This window comes from Nyctibius grandis, chromosome 7, assembly GCF_013368605.1.
Source record: "Nyctibius grandis isolate bNycGra1 chromosome 7, bNycGra1.pri, whole genome shotgun sequence".
NCBI lineage: Eukaryota > Metazoa > Chordata > Aves > Nyctibiiformes > Nyctibiidae > Nyctibius > Nyctibius grandis.
Genome location: NC_090664.1, coordinates 18,955,082 through 18,981,536, shown reverse-complemented (window position 1 = coordinate 18,981,536; position 26,455 = coordinate 18,955,082). Strand labels below are relative to the sequence as shown.

At 36.9% G+C, this 26,455-nt stretch overlaps 1 protein-coding gene across 3 annotated transcripts in view; it reads right to left on the bottom strand.

Annotated features, from left to right (window-relative positions):
- ANKRD28 (ankyrin repeat domain 28) overlaps window positions 1-26,455 on the bottom strand; it is a 137,593-nt gene that overhangs the window by 58,101 nt on the left and 53,037 nt on the right. For 2 of the 3 annotated variants that reach the window (XM_068404498.1, XM_068404497.1), the window contains exon 3: window positions 8,146-8,224. In XM_068404498.1, coding sequence (XP_068260599.1) covers window positions 8,146-8,224 — 79 coding nt within the window. Of the gene's footprint in view, window positions 1-8,145; window positions 8,225-24,735; window positions 24,748-26,455 lie in introns of those variants that run through there. The other variant, XM_068404499.1, reaches the window with a different exon arrangement.

Genomic DNA, 26,455 nt, shown 5'->3' with positions numbered 1-26,455 from the left:
GATGAAGCCTGAGACAAGAGAAGCACCATGCCCAGCAGAAGGGGAGAAACGCACGTTTCCACTGCAAGGAAGCAGCAGCTACCTAAGCTCTAGTGAGAACGTGCTTAGAGTCCAAACCGTGTTTACGGATTCAGCTTAGTCGTTCACTGACATTTCTGGTACTAAAAATCGCATCAGAAAAAAGCAGAAATAAATACAAAAAGATACTGTACAATAGGTTTTCCCAATGGTAAGTTAATCAAACTTGCTAGAACTAAAGGAAAAGAATATCTGAAAGTGTTTGTTGTTACTTATAAGAAAGAAAACTAGCATTAGCCAAAGCAGCACCTAAGGAAATTTGAAGCTGTGCCTAAAAGTAACATGGTCCTCTCAAAAGAACAAAACCAACACATCTGCCCCCATCCCCAAGTGATCTTCTACCCAAAGAAGCGAGAAAGCCTAGGTCTAGGATTTCCCATAGTTAAATTAGTGTAATATGTAGACACTAAAATAAGTTAACTTTTCAAATGCACAAAAAGTTTGTAGATTCTCTGACAAAGAAAAAAAAAAAGTTGACTTTTTACAAAACATCTAAATCTGTGATGGACATACTTAAGAAAGAACCACCAACTTTGTTTTTTCCCCCCACAACAAAAAACTCTTTTAAAAGTTTCAAAATTGTTAGATTGAAAGACAAAGTTTTAAAGTAATAATCAAAATAAGCGTACTACCAAAAAACACATATGTGCTATTAATGTGGGAATCGTAAGATGTATAGCTCTAGATACATTAAACAAAAGAGTATTTTAAATTAACAGAGATACTTCCCCCTTAAATTTCTCCAAGAAGACATGCTGCCAAGAATTATTTAAATTTCATAAAACAGCTTCTGCAAACATCTGAGGACATAATCTCCCCCCCTCCCCCCCCCAGGCTGTTCTGTACTCCCTAGCACATGATTTGGGGAGAACGTTACCATTCCTCCCTCCCCCTTCAGATGCTCTCCACGAGACACAAAGCTCCCTCAAACCTATTGTACTCCTACCATGCAGCAGTGAGGAAGTTTACAGCCTTCACCCTCTGGGGTAAAGCTCTACTCCAGATCACTGCAAATAAATGTTAGAAAAGATATTATACCTTTACTGAGTATCTTTTGCTTAAGGGTGATTTGCTTCATGATTTGCTTAAAGACAGTTTGAACACATGTAGGTAATAATTCACTGTACAACACTGTTGATGCAATAGTATCTCTGTGAAGCTCAACCTGCTGACATGTTAACCAGGGCATTTCTCATATTTCAAATGCCTTCAAATGCCAGTTAAGCAGCAGTCTGCTCTTTCAAAACACAGTGCAACGTACCTCAATCCCCAATTTGTTAAAACAAAAAAAGCAAACCAAAAAAACTCCCACCACACTCATCTTCCAGACTTCAGTGGCCTGGTCTTAGCATTTTTATTAAAACTGCTCAAATATTTCGTTTGTTTAATGTAAAATTTATTATACTTCAATTCTTTTAGTGCCACAGAGCTTGCACGAAAAGGACTTGGGGGCTTGCCAGATGTATCAAATGCAATACTGCACACAAACACCCATCATCTTTGCTTGAACTTACGAACTGATGATATAAATGACACTCCTGTAAAACTGCACCTTCCAAACCAACTTATTCTTCCATGTTGGTGCATCAAACTGAAATATTAAAGAGGATTTTCCCTTTCATCACCAACTTTGCTAGTACAGTCTAGGAAGTTTACACACCTAGGCAAATAGAAGGCAGGATTTTTGCTCTGCAAAAGGTGAGGAGGGGAGGCAGAGAGAAGTATTACAAATTTTCCTTCCCTCCTCCTTGAATCTTACATGTCATTTTGCAAAGTCGCATTTACAAGACTGACAATTAGAAAGACATGTTTTATTTAATAAATCGAGTACAGAAGCTACTGAAAAACTCAAGTGATGCTTGCTTTCAGCAATTGTATGTTCCAAGAGATATATTTTCCAACTCGATACATGCACTGATTTACAGAATGATTTCTGCAATCCAGTTGCTATTTCATGGGTGTCAATATCCTTACATTCGAATAGGAGCAAGCACCACAACCATCTCTTGAAGAGACAGGCACTGAATGAGTGGCCAGAGAATGCTGCAAGAAACAGCCACACACCTCCTTCTTCATCCATAAAGTGCCATATAACTATATAGAGCCATGTCTCAGCACATCACCTCTGTGTTCCTCTTGTAAGAACTTTTGCTGTCACTCTCCTCCTGAGCTACTCTGCACCAGAACTCTTCCTATTTGTAAGCGTCCTCGGAAGACTAGTGAATGTAGCATCTACATTACTTATGCGTCACTAGATGGAAAAAGATTCAGAAAAGAAATACAACAGAACTGACATTTTCATCTTTACTCACAGTACTAACTTAAGTCCTGAACTGCCTTCCACTGTTCTGTTTGTAGTCTGTATTTTTAGACTGTCAAGGAAGGTATTTTCCTTTGTTATTGAACAAGCTGTGCTAGCGACTGAACAATATCATAATATAGGCAAATAAAGCAAAAGTGTTTTGCTCACATATGCAATAACTCTGAATTGTTTATTTAAAAGATATAAGTAAGATCTTTTAATTGCATTTAAAAAGCTAATGAACTTTGTCTTAACAACTAGTATATATACTGCAGTAATTTTAGGAATGATCTTTGCAGAATTAGTATAGATCCCAGGTATAAATCACTGAGAATAACCAGCCGTCCTACTGTAATTAGATTCTGTTTAATTATTTTCCATGGGCTAATATTAGCTTCAGAAGTTTTTACTTTTTAAATGATCCATTTTTTATCTAGAGAAGACGACTGTGGAAGTACTTAAAGTGGCAAGCAGAAATTCTCAGACTCCACTGAGGAATGAACAGATGGAGAAGAAAACTTTTCCTTAGATAGAAAAATATGTGAACATTCAGGAGGATACAGAAAAAGTCTGTAAAGTAAAAGAAGATTTGAGATATGAATTGGAGCAATCAGTAATACAAATCTAGGGTAATTTCCTACTGAAAAATTGGATACTTGGAAAATTATTGCTGCAAAAATAATGAGTAAGACCTTATTGAAAAGCTTCTTCCTATTTATAAGCTAAATGCATAGCAGAGTATCTATAGAATAGTGAAAAAAAATCTGATAAGGACAGGACTGGAAGATCTTTTGACCAGCCACAATGATGCTTCAACAACAGTTTTTATTGTTATTGTTTAAAAAAAACCCCAAACAACAAACAACAAAAAACACATGGCAATACACTGGCCACAGAAGGGAGGAAAAACACAGCCATGTCAAAGCCATCCTTCAGAACTTCGCTGCCTTGTCAACCTAAGTAGTCCTTTTCCTTTCAGAACTTCATAGTTTCTGCTGCATCTCAGCCACCACCTTCTCAAGTTCAGAGAGCAATGCAGGGTTCTCAGACTCCTCGAGGTCCTCAACGTTTCTACTTTTTCATAAGTCAGCTTCATTTTCTCTCTCAAAGAGCATCAGAGCTACTTTCTTCACAGCAACTGAGTGTTACTGCTGCCAGAGGGAAGTTAAGACAGCTCCAAGAAGAAAACAGCGGCCAACATCACTGTCAAAAGAAGAGGAAGTGGCTGAAAGATAGAGCCAGTGTAGAAGGAGCCCCTGTGAAAAGCCCTCACTGAGGGGGTATATCTGTAACCCAGAGAGCTTCACACAGCTGATATTTTTGCAGTGATAGCCTTTCAACAGCTGAGCTGTGTGACTGTCGTTGCACAGACTTTTAATACTTGCATGGTTTCAGAATTAGAGGAAAGAAATGCAGCTTGAGTGGAGTAACAGTGGAGGGTCTTTACTATCCTCCAAAATCTGTTATTACTGTAACGATAGTTTTCCAGTGTCAGCATGATTCTTACGTTTTCCAGCTGACCCAGAGGAAAGCACAACAAAAACTCATGGGCTGCCAAACCTTAATGAGATTGGGTTTGATCACAGAGTCATGTACGCTGAGCAAAATGCAGTGAAAATTTTGGGTTAAACAAACATAAATGTGTTGTGTTAGTTTTAAAGTATCAATGCAATATAGTAACTAAATCTATTCAAAAGAGAACACATAAATCAGATGTTTATTTTCATGAAGTCTGTTGATTTCAGTGAAAGCAATAATAGCCTGCATGGTATTTTAAAGAAAACACATGAAAAAAGTTACTAATCAAAAGAACACATTCTGGGATCACACTAATCTGTTCTGCTCACCACATCTCACTTGCCTCCAGATAGACTCTGATGGCATTAGAGAGTATAGGACAAACAGAAAGAATGATTTTTATGAAGCAAGAAGCCTCCCCACAACAGTTCACATGCAGGACTTAACTGCAACAAGGGTTTGATTCTTTTAATCAGGTCTTCTTGGAAAGAACAAAAAGTTGGACATTCCATTAATTAAGACTTAATTATTTTACTTTTCTACCTCTCAGCAGTTTGCCATCAAATACTCACATAACTAAAGTCAGCACAATTATGCAAAGTAGACAGATGTATTTGTGCACCAGGATGCAGAGTTGTACGTTCATCATAAAAATACAACTGTGATGGGTGTTATGATTCCTCACAGAGTAACACAAAAAAGAAAATGCTTCTAGAATTATGATTCTCAAGTGACTAAAATATAAACTTTTGTTCCATCATTCTGTATACTATAAACAACCATCTTTATACCTCTTTTATTTACTGTTCATCTCCTTACCTAAAAAATTTAGGAATGCTAATTGCTTATTTAGCTACAATCTAACAGGGAGAGATTATTTGAATACTTCGACTTCCACAGACCACAGTGGTATAAGAATTTGCTGGCAAGACATTCACATCCTCAGGGGACAGGTTTATTAGTAAGTTCAGTGAAGCACTGTCTCAAGACAAAAAACAAAAGGCAAGCTCAATATCCAGCCCCAAACTGGAGTCACTGAAGCAATCTTCTTTGCTGTTCAGAGTCTGTATCCAAACCATCACCTTCAGATCCCTTGTTCAGGTGAAAGACTACAATAGGAGAGGTCACAGGGCAGCCCCGAGGGTTGGTGGGAAAATATCTCAAGAATTCAAAAACTAAATAAGTGTGCTTGTAAGACTGAAAACTTATTCCACAAAAGTCTGCAAATAGGCTCAATCAGTTATATCTTCAAGATGTGCAATATGGGTTGCTCAGGTCTATAGCAAAGTAATATATTGTAACAGCAATGTAAGATCCAAAATACATACATGAAAGCAACGTGGATCCCCTGGAGGGGGATGCAACAGAAATTCCAATCAAATTAAAAAAAAAAAAAAATGTCTAGGTAACATATGATACACACTAACTAAGAATAGAGAACAATAAGAAAGAATCCGGTAAGAGCCACTGAGTAGTGGAAAGATTAATCTTGACTTCAGGAATGTTGAGGTCCAGTTTGAAGAAAGAATAAAAAAGTCAAAGTGAACAGTCTTCACAGGATAGCTTGCACAGTGGGAAAACTGCAAAGTGGTTCCTAATAACATTCCAGCAAAACTACATTAGAGGACATTACCAGCTGCAAAGTCAAGCTCTCACAAGGTGAGAAACGCTAGGATGAAAGTAGCCTACACTATTTAATTCAATCCCTTGTACAAATATATTACAATAGGTCAATTAAAGCCACATACAAATTTTTTACATGCAAATTTACTGCACAGAGGAGACTGTTGTTCAGAAACATTATTTATTCAACAAACTATTTTCTCATTGTTCAAAAAGAGGTCTTGCAACATGGCAAGCGTTCTTCAAACCTTGCTGTGGTAACAGATGTTCTTTATTTGCTCCCTAATGCTCATCTATTATGACAAAGTGTAACATTATACATCTGTCTCAACGGAGAGATTTGATCTCCAGCTGAAACACAATAGATTAATTTTCCATATCTTTATGAAAAGGAGAAGATAAATACACTTAACCTCTGTTCCCCATCTTCCAATTAAGAGAGTTAGAAGAAAAATCTTGGCTTATATATTTTGAGACACCTAGACTTGATTTCTCAGAGAAGTAGCAGGTTCAGCACTTCAGGAACAGCTGTGAGTGCTCACACTTTCCAAACCACAAAGATTTCAAATCCAGCATTCAGAAATGAGGAAGACTAAACTGGGGACTACTTTTTAAAGAGGCTGGTTTAAGCTGCTTGCCTAAAACCACAGCTTGCAAGCAGGTAATATACAGGTTAGTGCCCAAGTACAGCACAGTCTTTCCAACTGAACAGCCTTAACATGCAGACATCGCTTTCTCATCCTGCAATTAATGCCTCTCCATTCACTTACAAATGCATCAACAGCTGGCATCTGTGCCTCCTTCACTGTACCACCCCGCTTCATTCCCAGCACAGCCGCTCCCTGTGAAATTCATGAGGCTGTGATTCTACAGAAAGGCACAAACGCGTAATTGAGGTCGACAGCATAGCACATGAGCACAGCGAGGTTAGACTGATATTGCCTACGTATTCCATAGCTTTCGAAGCTTTTGATTTTGCAACTGTTTAATATGTTGTCTCATGTAAGTAAATCTTCATTTTCATTAAATACATTTCATCTGAGACATATCCATGCCTCCCAGTCCTCCTGAACAATCTCCAGACACAGCAGCACCCCACAACCTCTCCTTCATGCAACAGCTCAACTTTGGACTATTCATACAGCCCTAATTCTTAGTTCTTCCTTCCTTCATTCTCCAGTTTTTCTTACGCTCATCCCCAGGTTATGTGCCCAAATAGCATGACTAACCTTTCTTCCCCTACTGCCATCCTCCAATCAGGATTTTGTTTCATTAATATCTGAATTAGAATCTCGCTCCTTCCATAAGTCCTTTGCCCGAGAGAGAGATTTTCTTCTATCACAGTTCTAGTAACTGAACTGTGTTCACCCAAAACAATCAACTCCCAGAAGTAGCTGACTACAACTTTGTGAAGTTCATAACATGGTTAGCTGTTTTGAGTTTTTGTTTGGTTTTGTTTTAATCATGTGAAAACCCAAACAGAAAGAAATATCCTTGCCAAATCCAAGTTTCCTTTTCAGAAGAAAGGGGTCATTATGTATTTTCAAGTCACCAGAACTTGGTCTTCTTGACAGGGAAAAATAGCATCTTCTCAGCAATACAGGTGAACTTTTCTGGACAAATTATCAGTATAGAATATTTCCATGAGAAATATATACATATATACAAAACACATAATATGATGTTAATTATAAGTATATATAATTACATAGAGAGAAGACATATATATAATGATAAGATTATATCTTGCTAAATTATAAACAAATTAAATTGCGTCTGGTAATTTCAATTGGAAGTCTGGAAGTGACTCCTACAATCTTAACAGTGACATTTCCTTAAAGCAACATTTGTTATTAAAGGTTGATGGGGGGTGGAAATAGCCAGCTTTGCACAGGTAAGGTGTGCTATCAAGCAGACTGAAGATTAAAGAAGTTCTGGGGGACTGTTACAAGTTTCAGTCTTTCTATTTAACCTTAAAGCTCCGTATCATGAGTTCAGCCTCAAGCTACCTGATGGGTAGATTTGTCCAAGATCAGAGACAATCAATTCAGTATCTCAGTCATGAAGTTTTGCTTTCAAATTTTTGTTTGGAGTTTCTTGGTTTTCTACACTTTTTTTTTTTTAAAGATGGAAGCATACTGTTTTACAGAACTTGCACTTTGTTTTAGTACAAATAAATAGAAAAAGACAAGAGTTTTTAAAATTTTCAGCTGATCCTAACTATATTCTGTGTGTTTAAGCCAACAGCAAAGGATACTTAATAATATAACCAACTCTGGATGCCATCTTCTACATTCAACTTTAATTGAACCGAAGCTGCTAACATCTACCTATAACATATACACTATTAATTCTTTAAACTAGAGTTAAACTACCTAAAGCTGATCAAGCTACAAATAAAAATAGCTATAACTGAGAAAGCTTTCTACAAAGAAACATTTTAGAGCAGAACTATACAGTATTATAACACTGATAAGTCTGGAAAACAAAATTTCAGTACAAACATCTTTAATTTCTAGTACATTAAATATCTCAATAAAAGCTACACAGACTAAGAGGTACATAAGTATTTCTTTGGATGTGCATAGTTATTTTTTTTTTCCATTAACAGGAACAGAACATACCAGATAAAATAAGTAGTTCAATAATTTCTGCATCTCCCAGATAGGCAGCAGCATGTAAAGGGGTCCTTTTCTCATTATCCTGTGGTAAGAGGGGGGAAAAAAGGTTTTATTTAAAATAAAAAAGTATGTTTTAGCATTCTGTATGAGTTATAAAAAAACTGCATAAAAGTGCATCTTCCAAATATTGTACATTTTATATTTTATAAAAATACAATTACTCTAAAGTTGTTAGCCACATTTATTAAGACAAGCATGCTTCTCCCTAAAGAACTCTTAATACCTACATAGTCAACTAGCGTTTTCCTGACATACACAGATTGACAGATGCTTATCACATCTTTAGATCAACCCATCAGTTAGAAGTCACCATTCACTTGTCTCCAGAGACAGGAACTTGAGCCTGTCCTACACAGTTAAAAATGGTGTGTCACCTTCATATGCAACAATTAGTGAGAAACATTTTATTTGGAAAGTTTAAGGTTAGTTTCAGCAGTTATTTTTTAAACAGAAAATAGAAAAGCAGCTGGAGTGAGTAGGAGCAAAAATACTGAAATCCTATTTCAACTGTTTTGTTTCCTGTAGATAAGCAAAGAGAAGGAAGAGATGCAATTTATTTTGTAGAAAACACTCTGGGGGATGCAAGTAAGTCCCAGCACTTTTGATTAGGTCAGGCTGATCTAAGGTCCTTTTGAAGGTAGAAGCAAGAGAACTTACTTAGTCATACATGATAGATACTGATCAAGATTCACTTTTGAAAGACTAACACAAAATAGTTCTCAACTCTTTCAGGGTCAGTGCCAATTTCCCTGCACCAGTTTATAGCTTAATCAGAAAAAAAAAGATCACTTTCACATCACAGTGAGTGACAGAAATGAACAAGAACCAACCAGTTTGCTCTCTGAGGGAAGGCTGCTGAGAAATCAGAAAAGAGATGGATCATCAGTCAGCATTGTGGTTCTGGCCTTAGCTCTTTTTAGATGTCTACATCTTTTTAGTAGAGTTTTAAATACACCAGTGGTGAGAGATGAAGATTATAAACAGTAAGAAATTTTAAGTTGCAAGACATTTCTATTAAGTCAACTCTCGTGTCACAACTATGGTAAAATTAACACACATTTTAATTGACATTTTATTGTGAAAAGCATTCCTCTCCCTTGCCAAAAACTAGAGCTGAGACCCAAGAAGTCACTTCTAAAACATAAAAGACAATTTCAGAACTTAGAACATTCAACCCCCACCACCTCGAGCCAACACCACCACACACGCAACCCCTTGCCCCGAACAGCCTACTCCCCATTTAGTCCCTGCTCAGAAAAAGTCGAAGTTAGTCACCATCATATCAATGTTTCCTAACACAATTTTTTGAATTACACACAAGTAGTTCAAAATTGAGCAGCGTAAACCTGATGTCAATGCACTCTGAATAAGGAATCAATACTACTTATTTATCATTAGCACCACATAATGACTCACCGTACCAATTACTTGCCAGTATGTCTCAATTGCAGATTACACATTTACGACAAAATAAGATGGCCCCTGACACTGAGGACTTGCCATCTAGGGGAAAAAAAATTTAAAAGGCACAGAGGAAGCACAAGGGAAAAAGTAATACATATATTGAACTTGCTTCCCCAGCCAAAAGGGGAGTAAAGACCAGTCAGCAATGAAAATCAGTTTTCATTCCTCCAGTCTGGAGGAGTGGAGTTATTACTATAGCTAGCTGTTATTTTGCAACCCCATTTAAGCCTTTTTGGTAATGCTAAGGGGACTATAACCTACAGTTTAAGGAACACAGAAAAATAAATATGATATTATAGTGTCTGCAATTTCATTGTAGAATTAGAGAAAATAAGATGGGCCATGAGCACATCCTTCTGTACAGGCAGTATTCACTCAGGAACACAAGCAAAAACTGCATTCCCCACTTAAGGGCAAAACTCATTATTATAAAAAGTTTCATCACATTTGTTGTAGTGCTGGTTTGGTTTGGTTTTACTTTTTTTCCTCTCCTGTTTTTAACATCTCAGTGAGTGAAGTCATGCAGGTAACCAATCTGACATAATCAATACAAAAATCTTACAGTGAAATGGTGGAGAGGAGGGAGCTGTTTGTCTAGAAAAATGCTAATCATCAAATCCCAAATATATTTTCCCGAAACACCGATGGTCCAAATTTCTGATAAATTCAAGCCGCACTTCTCCAAAAATCAAACCTCTACTAATGGAAACTGTAGATCATCCTGAAACCACTAAGATACAGACATGAAAGCAGCTCAAACACAAGCAACATTTCCACTCCAGAGCTCCTACGTTTCCAAGCTGTGTGTTTCCAGTCATGCAAATATTTCAGTTTTGATGCTCTAAAGCTGACAGCTTAAAAATACTCAAAACCCAACTCTCAGTTCCGCAGTGGGGAGTACAAACTGGGAGGGTCTGTATGCCAAGAGGGGGTGGAAACCTCCCTGCTCTACAGCACCGGGGCAGCTGGGATGCTCACAGCTTGTCCTCTCTGGGTCAACCCCAGAGCTCGGTATTTCAACAATCCCAAGCCCCAGGGTCTCTACTGACCACAAGTATTTTGCATGCTGAGGGTGCTTTGGCAGAAGCTCTGAGTTTCCCCCCCAGCCCCAGTTACACAGCTGGCACTTCTTGATCCTTCCAAACATTACTTTTTAAATTTAACTTTTCTATGAGAAAGCTTTTGGTTTAGTATATAACAACTTGTTTTTCAGAACTTCTTACAAAAGCAGAAATGCTGCATTCAGCAAGCTCTCATCAGTATGCAAAAGTCTTTGCTTCCATTAAAAGAAAATTCTAATTTTGTTCCATCTGAAGTCTTACATTTTATTCGTGAATTTTAATAAATGGCATTTGAGTAAAATGAAAGAGAATTCTGTATTTTAAATGCTACTAAAATACTGCTATACAGATCAACTACTTTTTATTAAAAACAGTAATCACTTGATGAACAAATTTAATCTGCAAATACAAAGTACTGCATATAAAGCATTAGAGCAAATAACACTAATCAAGCTTTCAGTTTTAACAAGCAACTTTGGAAGCAGACATCTTACAGCACTGGTCTATCATATGAATATAAATACTGGCCCTAGTGTTGTTCCTTTAATTTGATAAGCTTAAATGACACTAAAGGAAACATTTCAAGAGAAAAGAGTTTGTACACAAAAAGTCTCTGTTACACAGAATGTAAAAATTTAAGTGTCGGTACTATTTAATTCCAAATATTGCAGTATTCCTGAGGTATTTGACAACACAGAAAAGCAAGTGTTGTGCCATCTTCATTTTCTAATTCAAAAATCTGCAAGGCAAATAGGACTATTACAACTTTAAATCAGCTGTAATGTTAGTAAGGAAACATCAAACTAATTGCATTAGGCAGGTTTTACACAGCTGAAAGAGAATGTCAGTATTCCAGTAGAAACGACAAAGAAATTTATATTCCTAATAAGAAACTCCAAAGTTCAATTCCAGATATTGGTTAATGCTGTCAACAAACTAAAAAGCAATAAAAGGGCTCGGACCTTAAGGAATCAGTTTTCAGATTGACAGCTCTGTGTCACAAAAACCCTAACATAGTATTTGTATGTGCCTTTGGACTGCATTACAGAAAAAAACATGTAATCCTTCAATTTCTCAAGTTTCCCAAACATTTCATCTACACAGGAGTTTCTATAAGGATTACGACATGAGAAATGCATAGGAGAAGGCCTTATGGCTCTGTTAAAACCAAATTCAGAATAAAGTGACAGGGATAGTGGTGCTACACTGGAACAGTTTGCCCAGAGAGGTGGTAGATGCCCCATCCCTGGAAACATTCAAGGTCAGGCTGGACGGGGCTCTGAGCAACCTGATCTAGTGGAAGATGTCCCTGCTCACTGCAGGGGGGCTGGACTAGATGACCTTTAAAGGTCCCTTCCAATCCAAACTATTCTGTGATTCTACAAGCTTCTTCATAACTCCCTTCTACTTTACCAAACCTCGAACAAGGGTAATGCCGCCTTTGTTTCACTTTACCTTAAGCACAGGCTTTAACTGTTTCACTGGTTATTTCATGGTTCAAAATGCAATGGACAAATCTATGGCTAATTTAAACATGCAGCATTCAAATCTACCTCTTTTTAAAGTAGTAAGTATTCTTTGAGATATAACAATTTATTCCTTCTTTGGGTTCTATCTTGGCAATTGATACAGAATAAAGACATAGAACTACAGTGAGTTTTAAGGAGCCAGATGCCTTAAAGGCATCTAGCCTTTAAGGCATCTAGCCTCTGTTGTCCCATACATATCCAGTAAGACTGTCATATCCTGACTATGGCTTCCCCAAGAGTATATTACAATGTAACTTCAATTTGCCCTTCAAACAGTTCAACATTTACTGATCCAAAAATCTTTGAATTAAAGTTTTTTTTTGGAAAAGCACGAATGCAACTTCCCCCTTCATAAAAACTCTTTATCTTATCTGCTCTTCAACACCAAGTTTTGCAATAACACTTTAAAACACTCTCATCATTTTGTAATCTCATTTAAAAGATCTCATTTAATAGGTGTTCTGTGCTCTATCACTTGTCAGCTGTCTGCTTCAACACCATCTGTTCCTGGCAGAAATCAACCCCAAATACACACTCATAAATCTTGAAAGTGTTTCAATTCCTACATACCCTGTAATATCTTCAATAAATATCTCTTGTAAGAGTAACTATTTTTAAACATAACACAACACTTAGTGCATTTTCCAGTTACGTTACAGAGAGGGGACTACTCAACCAGCACGATTTGTAATTCCTGGGTTCACAGATAACGTGTAAGAACACAATAACAAAATATTTCCAACTCTTTGACAGTGTCCAATACCACAGAGGTCTCTCCCAGCGTGAAGTCCCAGTGCTACACTTGAGAGTCACTAGAACAATGTATATTATTTGCAGATTTTGCTACAGTTTTTAGAATTGTCACTTTGTAAGGAAGAATAACTGTCTACTCCAAATAATTTTTTTTGTTCCTTCACACAAAAAATAACACATTTAAATATTTGGCTTTTTACATTCCAACTTTAAACTTCAAAAAAGTTTAGTTTAGGTACATAATTAGGTACAAAATAGAAATAATTCTATAACTGAGGCCACTAACTCCTTGGAAGTATGTCCAACCACAACGTGCTATCTTAAAAACACATAACTGGAACTTGAAAATTAGTTGTATTATTCTCAACTGAAAGTAGAAGAAAAACATTAAGTATTAGGCTTTCAAAACTTGTAAATCTGTGACAAATTAATTTCATATCCCTACTTTGAGTTTAATTAATCTTCTATTTCTTCAGACTTTTTCCCCAGTATTTCTTAACTCCAATTCTCAGAACTTCACATTTTGTCAGAAAATTAACGAATTTCTAATTTTGGCTAATATAATTTTTAGAAGCAGACCTCTATTTTCTCACTATGTTTCAAATTTAAGATGCAGCTCCAATATAGCGAGCAAGCCTAACAAGGTACAATAATGGTCTTCTGCATGCTTAAAACCAGGAGGAAAGCATGCCATTAACCACAAAAAATAATACGTATTACATAGCTAACCACAAAATATCCTCTGAAGCCAGATGATAGGTATATCATAGTTGAAATGACTGGATTTGTCATGCTGAATCCATTAATTTATTCAACTAATGCTACTGCTACGATTTGCATCGACACTTCTATTGCACTTGAAAGAAATGTTTTTTGAAAGCCCAGCATTAAACTTTTACTAATAAGACTTTATCACTGCACATTACATTTCAGGACATATCCTCTTCATGCCATCTATTAGGACAGAACAAATCTAGACTTCCAAGCAATGACAAAAAACTGAGGAGGAATCTTTGTCCTCCTTCTTATTATGACAGCAGTAACCCATGACTCTGGAGACCTTGTCTTGTAGGATAAAAGAAGTGTCTTCAGCAATGAGGGTCACTTCAGCCATAATCTGCTAAATTCATGTTGTTTCTAGTTAAGATCTTCAGTACCAATTTAATAGTGCATGCTCTTTGACTTGATTCTAGATAATAAAAACTGCCACACTGTGGATTAAACCACTAAATCATTTACTTGTGGGTGCCACTATAGCTTGTGGAGACCTTATAAAAATTAGATGGCAGTGGTAGATATACAGTGGAAAATAAAAGGTAAGTCAGAGAACCACAAAGCAACTAGGAAAAAGGTCACAAGAGCACCATTTTAGGAAAAACCAAGAGTTTATATAAACATGTAAGCGTCACTGTAAGCACGCATGTTCCGAGAGCACAAGCTCACGATTTTCTGAATTGACACAAAAAAAAAAATTAAAACCAAAAATCCCATAACCAAGTAATTTTTAGTGGCTCTACACTGACACACAAAGCAACCGGCAAGCACAGTACTTTTAGGATGTTAGGAAAAAAGACTATTAGCTACATAATTGCAAAGGAGACACTAACTCTCCAAAATTTGCTTTTCCAAAACAAAATCAAATGCTCAACAACTGCAAATGGACAAACCATAGAGCTGTTCAGGTTTTGCATATGGGCACATTTCAGAAACTGGACAGAAGTTTAACTCGGGTCTGAGTGAAGGGGCAAAAGAGGGAGGAACCCACGCTGAGTGGTGCTAAAAACTACAGAAATGGACAATCTTATCTATTCTGATTTTGTCGCTAACAGCAGTGATAAAAGGCTAAGAAATTTGGCTATAAAAACTTCTGAGCTATATCCACATTTCCACCATGATAAATGAATAAACAAGAACAGAATGAACATTAGTGAGGAAACCTCCTTCTTTGGGACAATGAGGTATCTGCCATAGTAAGAGTTTTACCGGGGGGGGGGGGGGGGGCAGGAATCGCAGAAACATCCTAAACTGTAGTTTTAGAGTCTATAACAATGGTGACCAACTGTAATGCACTTCATAACAGAACAGCTGTGCCTTCCTTTTCTGGCTATTGGAACACCCAAGGCAATCATGTTTCTTCCCTAACATGAAACCTGGAGTGTATTTGAAGTCTTACAGAAAAATACCAGGTCAAACATTTGAGTTTTACCTTCACCTAGAGGACAGCATAACAACACTGCCCATCACATACCATTCCACATTACATGGACACAAAGATAAATGGGAATCCCCACCAACGAGGAGGCGGGGAAGAATTGACGCTGCATGGCTTTGGTGTCTCGACATACTTTGCAATTCCGTAAGCATCCTCATTTAACCTGATGCCTCCGGGCATTTTTAAAATGGAACTTCTGCAATTGAATTTGAAGTTCAAGTTCACAGAACAGCACTAAAATCCATGGAAAATAATTTACTTCCCATTCAGCTAATGATTATTTGATTCTACTCAAATAACAAAACTAAAATTGATAAAAAGCTCTATCCACACTGAACCATTACACACAATTCATTACACTCAAAATAAAAACTTCTAAATAAGCAGCACATTGAAAGTTTGGTTCCTTTCTAAAACACCTGAACAGTAAGAGCAATCTGCTGGGAATCATTAACACTAAGTTTGCACAGAAAAAACATCAAGCATTCATATATATTATAGTGACATGTTATATTGGAATATTCACTTATATTCAACCACCTCTTATTAAAAACTCCTTTTTAAAAACAAGATAGCTCAGTTGTATCTTTCTAGTATTTGTTTTTAAGTGACACCTGGAAATACCTTTAATAAAAATTGTACAAATAATATCAAGAATTCAAGTTACATGAGCAAACATCAGATACCAAAGTGCTCTTGTCCAAAAGGCTATCTGGTCTTTAGCACTGGCACTCAGTAGAACAACTTGACAGGAAGGGGATGGAAGAAAATCTGCTGGTTTAACTTTTATTGAGCCCCAAACTTTAATGTCCACAGCAACTTAGGGAAGTGTAATTTTGAATGCAAGTTGGTACTACACTACAAAAAAAGACTGGCAAAAAAGGAAACTGAAGTTCAGAACAATTCATATTGTTAAACACCACCATTCTGGACAACTTTGCATAAAATTAACTCTTCAAATGCCAGCTGTCTTATAGCACAAGCATTAGGCACAAAACACTGTTCAAGTGTAACCGTTTGAAGCCCTGTCCACTTAAAAGAGTGACACCAAAAGAGACACACAAAAATAAAAAGAAGTAAGTCACATTTAGTGCAAGGAACTCCTATTGAGCTTCAATCCCATCTGTTATTATGATGTCTGGACCCCACAGCCAGCTAAACTCTTAATCAGAGAATGGGAGTAAAAACTTCTCATTTACAGATGTACACTCAAAAACCCACCAGTTATTTTGATGTGGTTAAGATGTTTAAATGGTGAGATTCAGTTCATGAGCATGCCTTGCTTTGGCCTTTTTGAAGTATTAAATCTTCAAAAATATCCCTTTTTACTAAGAAAACAGACAAAATTTTGTAGAATACAGAGTGGGGGTTTTTTTTTTTTCATTTGGTTTCTGGAAGACCATTATTTTGTCTGCCAACAACAAAAGAGAATGAAGTTAATTTTCCTACTTTTGTTAGAAGTTATGTTACTCCTAAATGTCAAAAATTATCAATACCACCACAGGACAAGAGGGCTTGAGGTATTCTGGTAGACATTGCATTTTTATTTCTCACAACTGAAGAGGTACACAGCAAGAAGACCTTTTGACTTGTAGCCAAGTATTTCAAGAGACCAATTCTGAAACAAACACACACCTGAGTATTCCTCCACTTCCAAGTAATTCACCTCAAAAACATCTCTCTTCAATTTTTTTTTTTTTTCAAGTACTAAGTCAGGGTGCTTTTTGGAAATACACATCTTCTCATACCCTTTAACCTTGCATGTTCTGTGCAGGTTTTGTAAATGTTGCTATCACTGTTATAATTCTCACTAGTTAGGGTTTTCAAACTCATGTACAGAACAAGCACAGCTTGGAAGAAAAGCTCAACCTAGGTCTCTATTCTATAAAAATGTCTACATAGCTTCTTTTGCCCAAGTTATAAAGGCTAGGATTCCTTGTGAGTGAACTCAAGCATCCATTTGGGTATCGGATAAAGACCTGAATAACTGAGCAGGTTTTGTGAGCTGCTCCCTTTCACTGGAAGTTCCAACATCAAGAAATTGGTCCCATTTATCACTAATAAAGGCTACTGAATTCTTGCCCAATACATCAAACAAATAAAGAGCTGTTCTCTACCCTGTGACAAGAGCAACTTGATCTCACAGTACAGCTGAGACATTTTGGATTTATTTTCCTTCCTTTAACTCAGGAATTAAAACAGAGCAACTGTTCGGGACAAGACTATTTGTTAATATACTATATCATTGCTGGGGGAGTGGAGGGGAAACAGCAAAAAACTTCATCATTAAAATTAAAAAATGCCCACCCAAAACCCACAAACCTCTATAGCACTCTAAACTATGCTATATTTTAAAAAGCAGATACAATAATATCTCATTAAAAAAATACTTTCCCTTGGCTTTCCCCTTCCCAAATGCCAAGTATATGATTTGTAAACATTTACCTGGTATGTATGGCAGAAAAAAAAACCCCGGCTTTTAATCTGAATGCAGAAGCTGATAAGAAAAATTAGAAATAACTCTGAAACTATTTTTGAAAAAAATAAAGCAGTTTGTGAAAACGACGAACTTTCCATAATGAGAGGACAGCAATGTGGAGAACGTTGCGTTAACCCAACCTGTGCTTATAGAGCCGGCTGACTGAGGGACAGGGACTGCCTCCTCTTACTCTGTCATCTATCTGTAATATTTGAAGACACAAGTAAGAAAATATGCCAAGAGAGTAAACAGTACAATACAGGCTCTGTTTATGCTCCAGTGAAAGATCACACCACACTAGGAAAGGTATGCACATCTCCATCCCAGTTTAAATCCACCACATTATGTTCGGGCCAACGACACTTTTGTTCGGAAAAGCTGGGGTTTCTGCCTTTTTCATTGCAAAGAATGACAACCCCATACGTGTCTGATGTAAATCAGGTATTCGTCTCACTAACTGCATCGTCTTGGTGACAGGAAAAGATGTGGTTTTCAGGTTGTGTGTTTAATGTTAGCACCTCTTCTTGCAGCAAGCTAAAACATTTTGGTTGTGCGTGTTAAGTTAAATAGCTTCATAAATTAAGGTCACCTAGCTGCAATATGCAAAGTCCTTCTGTTAACAGACCTTTGCACTATTCAGAACTCTATTCTGACTCAAAGTAGCGTACAACACAATCTATGCTAATACATAGACAATTTGTTAGGCAAGAAAAATCCCACAGAATATATCTATTCTGAAGAATGAAGATGAGAGTCAAAAAACCCTCCACCCAACAATAAGTGTTTGCAACAGAAAACAGCAAGTCAGTCCCCAAATTTATCACAAAAGAAACCCAACAGAAAACCTCTACTAGCGAGGATCAAAAGGCTTCCAAAAGTGCTGGTAACCTTAGGATCAAAGTATTTTATTTACACTGTTCCTTAGGCTAAGTGGATAGGGGATAAGCTTAGAAGGTAACAGGAAGAGCTAGCAGCAACTAAAGCAAGACATTTGCACTCCTTTGAGGCAATAAGTCAGCATCATGCAATTTATTTATAAGTTACCATAATTACATATACCCATATGTATACAACTAGTATTTCATGCAAATAAAAACGGAAATGAAATTACTGATCAAGAAGGATGATAATCAAGTAGGACTTTAATAAAGACTGAACAGAGAACAGAATTCCACTGGCTTTGGAGACGGGAAGGTACAGGCTGATATCATAGGCCTGAGAAAATTCCCCTTAAACTTCATATTCCAGACAGACATTGTATCTGAACTTTTGGGGCATACTCTTGAGCAAGGACCCAGAGATCCCTCACTGCAAAAGGAACTTCCAGTTCATTTGTCCTCAGACCTGACAGCAGTATGAGCCTTTCCAGGCCCCACAGCGACCTACCAACATTCCAGGAGAGCCCTCCTCCTTGGGCATTTATGGGATAGCCCTCCCTACAATATGTAGCAAACAAATGAGAATATTTTCTTTTCCCAGTTTTTGATACACATCCATCCTTTATCAGAGTAGACTGAAGGAACTGAAAGGTGTATCTACCTTGCATAGAGCCTCTGTACAAGGGCCAAACAGTATGAAGGAAATGATGGTGTTTACTGATAGTGCATTAGATATTCCACAGTAGATATGTAAGATAACTTTAACCACTTGCAATGTGGAGAAAATTGTCTTGTTCAAAGGAATGTTCTGTATGTATGAAGAGTTTTCACCCAGAAAGTTACTGCAAATAATCAGTAAATTCAAATCGTATCTTGCTATTACCAGCAATGCATTCTTTAAGGACGGGGTCGATGTTGGAAGTTAATGCACATTACGTCTACTGAGCTTTTTTCTTCTCTCTGCTCTTTCAGTGGGGATGTTCTGTTCTCAAATACCAATCCTTTGCATGACAGGCACAGCAACTGCAAGGAGTAACCTCAGTGAGCTCTAACTATTCAAGACTTTGCCTCTAGCTGGTTTTGCAAAAGCAGCAGGAAATGCAGAACTTCAATTACACTTTGAAGGTTACAATCTTAAGTAATAATCACTAAAACTACTACGGCAAATCAGATGTGATCTACAAAATCATTATCACTAAGAATCTCACTGGAGACTCAAACACAAAATTCTTGAAACATATTTAAATCTGATCTAATTATTCATGGTTCTCTACATCAATGCCAATTTTCCAATGTTAAAGAAATAACAATGACCGAAACAAAACTTGTCTGTCAAATCTCCAATTACTGTAAAACAAATTCAGTGTACAAGCAATACGGTAAAAACACTGCCATGCAGACATCCAAGCTTGTTTGCTTCGTTTAGCAAACTGTGTAACCATATTAGCATAGTGCCAGGCGAGCTTACTAGACCTGATGGAGGATATATTATCCTGAGTAGCACACCACACCAATATTAATTCATACTAAGTCTCTAAAGAATACTTCTCATTACCTGTACAAGTCAGCATCATGCCATGTAAACACATTCTTCTTTTCACAGAGTCCTACCCTTTGCAATGGTAACTTTGAGAGCTACCATCCACAGAATCCACTTTACCAAATAGCAATTTCCTGATGTTAGACTATCCTGTAGCTCTATTGAAGGTTTGTTTGTACCACTCTAGCAAGAGCAATGACTCAAGACATCCGAAAATCTCATTTGCAAAGGCTAAATGGTGTTATCAACATGAAGCAAGGAATTATTCCTCTGTGGACTGGCAAGGTTCTCTCATTAAGAGTTTAGATTCTGAAGAAAAATGCCTAATTACACAGATTTGTATTTAAAACATTCTGAATCTGTTTCTGCACCAGAAGAGAAACTCAACACCATTTGGATGCACTTTATATTAAGGCTGAAAAACATGATTCACTCTCTAAACCACTAAAAGGGAAATAAGATATCTGATTGTTCATTACAGATGACATGCTTGAAAAACATTCCACACTAATGAACAGGAAATCTACAACTTTATTGAAGTTAACTAACAGTAAATAACTGCTATATTATGAATTTAAATCTTCGAGTAGCTGGTGGATACTCTTTACAATATACAACTTGCAGCAAGTTTCCATAACACTTGGAAGAATTAGGTCTCCAAAGTTCTCAGTTTCTGGAATCAGTCAGGCTTCAGACTCATGGTGCAAACAGTCTCGTATCAGATCCTTTAGAAGTGGAAGAAGCTTTCGTACAGGAAAAGCTTCCCTACACTCCCTGCAGCGAAGTTTCTTCTTATCCCTTCAGATACATAACATGAATATTCATATTTTTAAGAACTGACAATTCTTTACAAAAATAACCCCTGGACATTCCCATATGGTAGCGCTGAACTCTAGCTACTCCCTTAAAAATACCTCATTAAAACCTGAGCATGTCTAGTGGCAAGATGTTTTACAAGCTAGCTTTCTATGTTTTTCAAGCTAGCTTTCTCACACATTTGCCTGTGCTATTCACATAATGCCCTTCTAAAAACCAACTCCTAGACCTTCTTGCAGGCAAGATACTTCAGCACCACATTAAAACTGATGCATAGCTCTAAGTTCTAAGCAGGCAGAACCTGCTCCTGTCTGCACAGGACCACAAACACTCTTCCAAAAAATAGGATTCTTTACAGAATTTTCCTGCTGTTCTTCAGATGTAAAGAAATTCAAATGAATTAAACACTTTAAAAAGCAGGAGAGTCTCATGACTCATCATTTCATCAGGCTGGTCACACAGGAAATGAGGGTTCCTGTTTGTGATGGAAACATTAAGAAAGTTTAGTATAGAGACTATCTAGACACAAAAAGCAATACTGCACATTGACACGCACACTGGACAAAAGTCCAAGCAAAAGTTTGAGGAGAAAGAAACATCTTGCTCTCGTTTTACAGCTGTATTTTATTAGAACTCCATGGGAAAACAGAATAGAGATGAGTGCTACCAGTAGTCTCTGAGATTATACACTATTTTCTTCTCTCCCATAAGTACGAAAAATATATTTACATATACCTCACGCAAAATGAAAACAAAGCAAATTAAATAAAACCATTAACTATTTAAAATGCCTCTATCTAATTACAAAAGCTCTCTCAATTCTTATTAGAGATATGTTCTGAGTAAGAGAGAGGTATAATTATCGTTATTTAGATGGGTAATAAAAATCCTTCAATAAACAGTTAGCAGCGGAAGCGTCTGAAGGCACACTCAGCCTGTTTCATGATTTATGCCCATCCTGACTTCACCTGCTCTCTGCGAGGTCCCACTGCCCCCATTTGCCCAATACAGGACTTCCCAGACGCTCTGCTCCAGCACCTGAAGCTGGGTTCCAGGCAGCAGCTGCCCGGCAGGAGATGCTGAGCTGGGTCAAGGCCTGTGTTTCTCAGCAGTGGTGTTTTACTAGGGGGATTCTCATTATTAGTATTTGTTTATACAGGAATGTTTTATTTTCTCTCTGACCTCCTACAGTGATTTCAAAGGACTGTTCTCACTGTCCATTATATGCTTACTGTCATTAGCATTAGATAAGCTACCATATTTTAAAAAAAAAAAAATATACACACATTTTACATATAACTTGCATGCGTGTATATATATAAGCACACACACACATACACGTGTCTTTTCAATATACAGTTCTTACTTACAGAAAACTCACAGATAGTCACTGTGCTTAATAATCCAAAGGATGAAACTGAATTAAAATAACTAGTACCAAACTCAAAAGTTATAACTCATCTTATGTTCTCATCATACTGAAAAGTCTTTCAAACTCACAAAAACCTGTAATTTTATCCCCCAAATTTGCTGCATTCTAAATTGAAAATAAAAACAGATTACAAATAAGATTCAACCAAGCAGAACCTTTCTAGTGGAAAACCCAACTCCAAAGTTGAACAGAATTATAAACAGATAAATCATCTGGAAAATAAGCAAGCAGTTTTAAAACAATATTTCCTCTAGATCTGATCGATAAAACCTGAAGCTATAAATCTTAAGAATCACACTAGCTATAAATAGCACATAATAAAAGATGGGAAACTAAAATTTTTCCTCATTCTAAATCTCTGAGAATATAAGTGTTCTCAATAGGGAAAAACATGCAAATATTTCTGTGTACTTTTATTAATACATCAAAATTCACCATTTTCCACTAAATACTATATGTGATTAGAGATTCAAGATTATGATTAGAGACTCAAGATATTACAAGAGTTTTGGAGAGGAGGTCTTAAATTTAAGATTGTTTTTAATAGGTCCAAATTGTGCACTCCTCCAAGATACTTTTACAACTACACATTCTCATTGTTAGTCTAGATAGTTCAAGTTACCATAATTACAGCTCTTCATTAAATGCTCATCTGCAACTAGAAACTAGCAAAAGACCCAATTAAAAATACTTTTTGATACTTTTAAAAAAGAAAAACGCCAGATTGCAACTCTCTACCAATGACCACAACTAAGAACGGAAAAGCTCATACCCTGACCTATTAAGATAGGAACTAAAAAATAAATAGTGCTGTTCAAAATATTTTGCTACTTCCTGGATCCTTTTAAAATTCCTCTCTCACACTCAAATCAGCACACCAGAAGTTAAGAGCGCTGCCTGCACAGTCTGTCCTGCCAGGGAATACAGTAAGATGCTGCTCACAGTACCAAATACGCAAGTCCAAGTTTTTGTTGCCAGCTCCAGCTGTCAACAAAGAAGTCCTTCATGCAAATAGCCTATTTTGCCTGCAGGAACCTGACAAAACAGCTACCAGTGCTGGGTCCGATGCATGCCTGAGACACGCAGTTAGCAAACCCATAGTCTCCCACCTCTTCAGAAACACAGCTTAAAAACTGTGCACAATTCCTGCATAGCCTTTGCTACATTATGATAGCTTTTAACTACTACTTATTCTCACCACTTCAGATACAAAAGCTTTGCTCTGATTGCCAGAAGCTTTATCTACTAACAAGAGGTGTTACAGATGAATTGGCCTGGAAAATGATTTCCCTGGAAGCAGGCTCCAGGTGGAGCAAGTGACAAACCATTATGAAACGTCACAACACTTTTTTGATCAATAGTCACAGTATTCCTGAAGTGGAAAGGAGTATGACACACCTGCATTCCCACCACTTTTATCTGGCCCATGTAAATCTTTGTGCAAAACTGTCAGTTTTCCCTGCTCTTTTCAAAACTATTTCCACTCCCTGTTAAAAACAGCCTCCCTGAATCCCCCCTCAAAAACACAGAAACATGATATTGCAGATGAATCACCACTATTTGAAAAGCATTATGTATTAACCTGCTGAGCCACTTCTTCCAGTTGACGCAACCAGCAAATTCTTACACTAATGTGACTCTTTTAAGTTACAAAAAGCACTGATAACTAAAGGCATAACTCAAACAATTTATGCACAGCAATTAATGCAGAAAAAGGTTTTTAGAGGCATAGATATGTCAGACTAAAGTGAATTTACTTTTGTAGCTGTATGCATGCACACTTTTTGTCAAAAACAAACAAACAAAAAAAATCCACATTAGTCATTGGTAAAATAATTGGCTACAGAAAGACAATGAACATAAAAGTAAAAAAAATCCTAAAGATTATTTTTACTTCATTACACATTATGGCTTTGGTTTATTTGTTTTTAAGCAAGGCCACATAACGACATATATAAAAATTCTTTAAATGTATGAAATAGGTACCGAATTTATTTGTATGGTCAGAACATTGAACTCTAGTAAGTTTTGTAGAATGTTCCATATTTCAGCTAAGTAATTCAGGCTTTCCTGTTCTACACTACACTCTCAAGACTTCAGAAAAAAAACAGTTACCCCACAGTTCAACTCACAATGTTAAATATAAAGATGAAAGCCAGGAGACCATACATTCATTACCTATTTTTTCTATTTAACCTCTTTTAGGACCTTCCTAACCAATACCAGCATCACAAAGAATCTTTCTTAGTTTTTCAACTGTGCTTTAGTTTTCATTATTAATTCCTAAATTGTGAGGATATTTGAGACCCTCGATAATCTAATTCTCCTGGTACCCAGACCCAATGTTATATGAGAAGTCCTAGACTTACCACTAGACTAACAAATCAATTTTCCTCCTCTTTCAGTCTGTGCAATGACCTGCAGAGTTAAATAAATTGAAAGATTTAAAAGGTAATCAAATAAGACATCATATCTTGCCCTAGAATAACATCCAGTAACATTCTCCTAGTACGCAAATAACACAAATAAGAAGTTATGCAAACCCACATTGGGCAGGACTGGGAAGGGAGCCCACATCCTTACTGCAACAGTCATCCACGCAGCAACCCTACTGCTCAAAATAACAAAGCCAGATACATACACTTAGCCCTCCTATTTGCACCTAGCACTTTGGTGCCACTGGATCATATCCCTTGCCAGTCCCCCAGGAGCAAAGTTTGGGATTTATGAGCAACACTTCATTGCTATCTAATACAGGTGGGGGTTAGGGATGGCAGACAAGATCGTTTGGCTCTATGATTTTGTTTTCCTTACTTCCCAAAATAGTAGCACAGGTGAACTTTTATGTTATTTTTTTGTTCAACTACTATAGAAAAGAGCCATTAGATTAAGAGCTGTGCTAGATGGCCAGTAGTCCAGAACAGAAAGCATACACATAACCTTGATTGCTGCAGTCCTCGGTACAGTATGTGTAATTTCATTTTCCCATCTTACGTTTTGTGTTGGAAAAAACCCCCCACCAACTCCCCTGTGCAATGTGCTCTAGGGGAACCTGCTTTGGCAGGGTGTTGGACTATATGATCTCCAGCTCCCTTCCAACCCTAACCATCGATTCGGTGATCATGTAACTCACAGAGAAAACAGCTTTAAAATAGATTTAAACTATGAAATGTATTTTAATCTCACAAAGCACAAAGCAGTAAAATACAGGTGTTTCGTGTTTAAAAGTCACTTATCACATATGTCAATACTGCTATTTTAAATAATATCAGTGAGCACTTCTGAACATTGGGAGAGATCTGTGTGGTTTTGGGATTCCTCCAAAAAGAGCACTTGTTTTGCTTCAGCGTGAGAAGAGCAAGGGGCAGGCTGCCACCAGTTCCAGAGAGGATTGGATGTTTAACCCTTCAGCTAAGATCAAGTGCAATCGGGTTATAAAAACTGCATATTGGGTTACCTGAAGTATCGCTTTTCATGGCAAGAAATATTACCCTAATAGGTCTAGGAGGAGGAAAAATTGTTCTGTTTTTGAACAATCATTTCAATAGTCAGATCTGCAACCTTTAAATCACTTTTGACAGTAAGCTGGTATTCCTGCCACAGAATCATATTCTTAACAAACAGCTGAGATGAAATAGTCCATTTTCATGATTTTTTAAACTGAACACAACATGAAAGTTTTGGTTACAAACAGAAATGGCACAGTTTGCAACAATAATAGGCCTCCAAATCTGAAAAAACAAATAAACAAATCCTGATTTATAAAAGACAATGCTGAAATCATTTAGTTAGCTAAATCTAACTGATGAAAAGTACATAAAATTCAAACCAGCCATACTAATTTAATCAGCAAGAGCAGGAAATGTTGAAGATCCCCATTAACTAATCAAAAGATATTAAATGTGTCAGTTATCACACAAGATTTTCCTTACTTCCAAGTCTCAAAAGCTCAGGATGGTACCAAAAAATAATGATAATTTTTTTAACATATATCTAAACATATACACACACAGAGAGCATAGCAATAGCCATGCGTATAACAGAAATTGTATCAGGCCTGACATATGTGATGTGTGTGATTTAAGCCTG